The sequence below is a fragment of the Geospiza fortis genome, unplaced genomic scaffold (assembly GCF_000277835.1).
Source record: "Geospiza fortis unplaced genomic scaffold, GeoFor_1.0 scaffold676, whole genome shotgun sequence".
NCBI classification, from domain to species: domain Eukaryota; kingdom Metazoa; phylum Chordata; class Aves; order Passeriformes; family Thraupidae; genus Geospiza; species Geospiza fortis.
In genome coordinates, this window is record NW_005054600.1 from 392304 (window position 1) to 396273 (window position 3970).

Here is a 3970-nt window from a genome sequence, read left to right on the forward strand (position 1 = left end):
CTGCACCTTCAAGCGTTAAATACAGCGTTTATGGTTAAATGGGATCCCATTCCTTTTGAAAACCAGCCCGGGGAGCAGCCAGGAGCATTCCCATCCCTGGCAGCTTTGGGATGAGCTGTGCTCTGCCAGGAGCAGCATTCCCAGCCCTGGGAGCTCTGGGATGAGCTGTGCTCTGCCAGGAGCAGCATTCCCATCCCTGGGAGCTCTGGGATGAGCTGTGCTCACCAGCCAAGGGCAGCATTCCCAGCCCTGGCAGCTTTGGGATGAGCTTTGCTCCTCTGCTGCCCCCAAACCCCCAAACCCCAAAGGCCTGGAGAGGCAGGACCTGGCTGGGAGCTCAGCCGGGCCCTTCCCACGGAGCACAGAGGTGACACAGGAGCAGGGCAGTGACAAAGGCGGGGACTGCCACCCCTTTGGCAGCACGGAGTGCTCCGGGAGTCCTTCCCCTCCTTCCCTCCTCCCAGAACGAGCAGCGATGAGTGAGGAAAAGCCAGCAGGAAAAGCCCTCTGTGCGGACAGACAGACTGACAGACAGACGGTGTCTGTGCCCACGCCTCTCACACCTTGCCCCGGGGGCTCAGAAGTCGCTGAGGATGCTGATGTCGGCGAACTCGGCGCGGTACCGGTGCGAGTAGAGGCTCAGCAGCAGCGCCCACTTGAGCGCCATGAAGCTCCACACACAGGACAGGTAATAGCTCTTGGGGTCAGTCAGGGCTGCGGGGGGGAAAAAATGGGATTGGGTGGGAATTGGGTGGGAATTCCAGCCCCTGGGGGCTCTGCACAACCACTGGGTTCCTGGGAATTCCACTGCAATGGGGTGATTTCCCCGGCTCTGCCACCCCCATCCCAAACTCGCCTGGTTCGGGGATGGGATTTGTGGGAATTCCTGAATTTGTGGGGATTCATGGAGGTTCCTGGATTTGTGGGAATTCCTGAATTTTGGGGATTCCTGGATCATGGGGATTCCTGGATCATGGAGATTCCTGGATTGTGAGGATTCCTGGATTTGTTGGAATTCCTGAATTTTTGGGGATTCCTGTATCGTGGGGTTCCTGCATCATGGGAATTCCTGGATCGTGGGCGTTCCTGGATCGTGGGGATCCCTAGATTTCCCTAAAAATTGTGGGGATAAGACTTTCCCTAAAAACCCCCAATTGTCTCCCCAAACAGTTTTCCAAGAAAGGCGGGGATGGCAAATATTTGGTTTTCCTTTCAAATCTGTATTTTTAAGGATTTCACACGTGGATTTTCATCTCTTTGCAGCAGGAAAACTCCACGGGGAGTTCCTTTAGGCTGAGCCAAGGGATGTTTTTGGGGTTGTGACCCCACACAGCTTCTCCATCCCTCCTGGACAGCCCTGTGGGGCTTCTGAGCAAACAACAAACACAGAAAACCTCCAAGAAAACAACCCCCAAACGTTCTCCCTTTGGTCTGGGGCCAAGGAAATCACGGCAGGGATTTGGAGCCATTCCTTAGGGAATGTTCAGGGGTTTGGAGCTGGGAATGCTGAGTCAGGGCTTGGAGCTGTTCCAGGAGGGATGGACTCAACCTTTGTCATGGAAATGAGGCAATTCCAGGGTTTTTGGATGTCACAGCAGGGCAGGGAAATGCGGTGACATCCCTGCAGGCTGTCCCCAAACGTGGCAGGAGCACCCCCAGCCCTCCCCAGTATTCCCAGTCCCTCCCAGTACTCACACTGGTGCTGGGTGATGGCCAGGGCCAGGAAGGCGCAGAAGCCCAGCCCGGAGAGGGCAGAGAAGAGGATCCCGACGGAGAGGAAGAACCTCAGCCCTTTTAACCAGGTCCTCCAGTAATCCTGCAGGTACATCACATGCGTGATTAGGGCCCAGAGCGCCAGCACACCTGTCCAGGTGACAGCAGGGACATCAGAACAGCACCATGGACTGGTAAAACAGAACCCAACCCCCTCAGAACAGCTGGGAGCAGCAGGACACCTGTCCAGGTGACAGCAGGGACATCAGAACAGCCCCTCAGCCCCTCCTGCCCAACCCCTCCCTGCAGCTGCCAGGACCTGCTGCCCCCCCTGCCCACATTCCCTGCCCAGGACAGGCTGGGTTCCCACCCCGGGACCCCCACGGCACCCCCCATGACCAATCCCCCCGTGCTGGGGGTCCCCAGGCTGGCAGGAGGGATTTGGGAGCGGGGCAGATCCCGTGGGCAGAACTGCAGAGTCATCGCAGCCCAAACCGTGCCAGGATCTGGTGACAGAGCTGAGCCCTCGAGTTCCCCAAAATCCACCTCCCCCACTTCCTGCTGCCCCGGGTTCCAGCGCTTTTGAGGCACATTTCTGACAGAAATGGGGAACTTGGGGTTTGGAGTCAGCAAAAAGCTGCTCCCTGCTGAGCCTGCCCGGGTGACTCAGCAGAACTGCCCGGAATGCTGAGTCAAGGTTTGCTGTTCCCACCCTGACATCGCTGCTGCTGCCCCAGCTCTGGGGGAGAGCAGCACCAGAGTCCCTCGAGCTCCCCTGATCCCGACCTAAACCCTGATCCAAACCTGATCCAAACCTGATCCAAACCTGATCCAAACCCTGACCCAAATCCCGACCCAAACCCTGATCCAAACCTGATCCAAACCCTGACCCAAACCCGACCCAAATCCCGACCCAAACCCTGACCCAAATCCCGACCCAAACCCTGATCCAAATCTGATCCAAACCCTGACCCAAACCCTGACCCAAACCTGATCCAAACCCTGATCCCAATCCTGATCCAATTCCAATCCAAACCCTGACCCAAGCCATGACCCAAACCCAGATATAAATCCTGATCCAAACTCTGATCCTGACCCAAACCTTCATCCAAACCCTGATCCAACTCTAATCCAAACCCTGACCCAAATCCTGACCCAAACCTGATCCAAACCTGATCCAAACCCCGACCCAAACCCTGATCCAATTCCAATCCAAACCCTGATCCAAACCCTCACCCAAACCCTGATCCAATTCTAATCCAAATCCTAATCCAAATCTTGACCCAAACCCTCACCCAGTTCTAATATAAATCCTGATCAAGGCCCTGATCCTTCCCCTGATCCAATTCTAATCCAAATCCTGATCCAAACTCTGATCCAAACCTTGATCCAAGCCCTGACCCAAGCCCTGGCCCTGCTCTCCAGAGGCAGCTCTGGGCCAAAACATCACCTGAAAAACTCCGGGTTTGAAACGATTTTTACTGGGAAATGAAACACAAGTTGTGACTTTTGAAAGCTTGGGGTGACTGCCCGCAGGAGCTGCAGGTTTTCACCCCAGGGATTGCCCCAAATCCAGCCCTCCTGCCCTAAAGCTCCTTGTCCCTAAAGCCTGAGCCAGGGCACAAAACCCCAGAGCAGCAGCAGAGCCTGCACAGCTCCAGTCCCACCCAAACCCCTCCATAAAAACACAAATCCCTGCGGATTTACCCCAAACCCAGGGCCCTGGAGCAGGAGCTGCTCCATCAGACACACCCAAGGACTTCCAGCGGGGAATCCAACCCAAATTACACCAGGATGCAAAAAAAGGAAAGTCCCAAAGAGCCCCAAGGAGAGAGGAGCTGGCAGGCACCAGGGCAAGATCAACTCCTGGGTAAAACACAAAAACCTCCAAGCACCCTTGGAAGGAGCTGAAATAAACCCCAGGAGTTCAAAGCAGGGCTGGGGAACGATTCTCCCCCATCAGACCCAAATATTTGGATAACAGTTGGGCTGTTTGAGCTCGAGGGAAATAAATTTTCCCTCTCTGCAAACATCCAAACAAAAACTGGGACAAACACAAGGTTTTGTCAGCCTCCTGCTCCTCCTGGAGGGATCCTTCAATCCCAGAGGAGTTTTTTTGGGAATGTTCCACGTGTCACACATGGAAATCCTGGGGAAAAACAACAAATCTGCAGCAGAGGCCAAAAAACAAATCCCCAAACAAACACAAAAAATTCACATTTATTCCACGAGGAGCCCCCTGATTCCAGCATTCCTG

At 55.0% G+C, this 3970-nt stretch overlaps 1 protein-coding gene across 1 annotated transcript; it reads right to left on the reverse strand.

Moving 5' to 3' along the window:
- Positions 1-6: 6 nt before the first annotated feature.
- On the reverse strand, positions 7-1868 carry SLC48A1 (solute carrier family 48 member 1). The gene is made up of 2 exons (XM_014310871.2): positions 1696-1868; positions 7-714 (listed from the first exon to the last, which is right to left on the reverse strand). The coding sequence occupies exons 1-2, from the start codon at positions 1826-1828 to the stop codon at positions 578-580; spliced, it is 270 nt and encodes an 89-aa protein (XP_014166346.1). The 5' UTR covers positions 1829-1868; the 3' UTR covers positions 7-577.
- Between the last annotated feature and the right edge of the window lie 2102 nt (positions 1869-3970).

Bases quoted from the DNA above. Each gene is read 5' to 3' on its own strand.
- SLC48A1 (XM_014310871.2), bottom strand. From the start codon at position 1,828: ATGTACCTGCAGGATTACTGGAGGACCTGGTTAAAAGGGCTGAGGTTC. The intron at 715-1,695 runs GTGAGTACTGGG...TCCCCCCCGCAG, and splicing joins GGCCATCACCCAGCACCAGT to CCCTGACTGACCCCAAGAGC.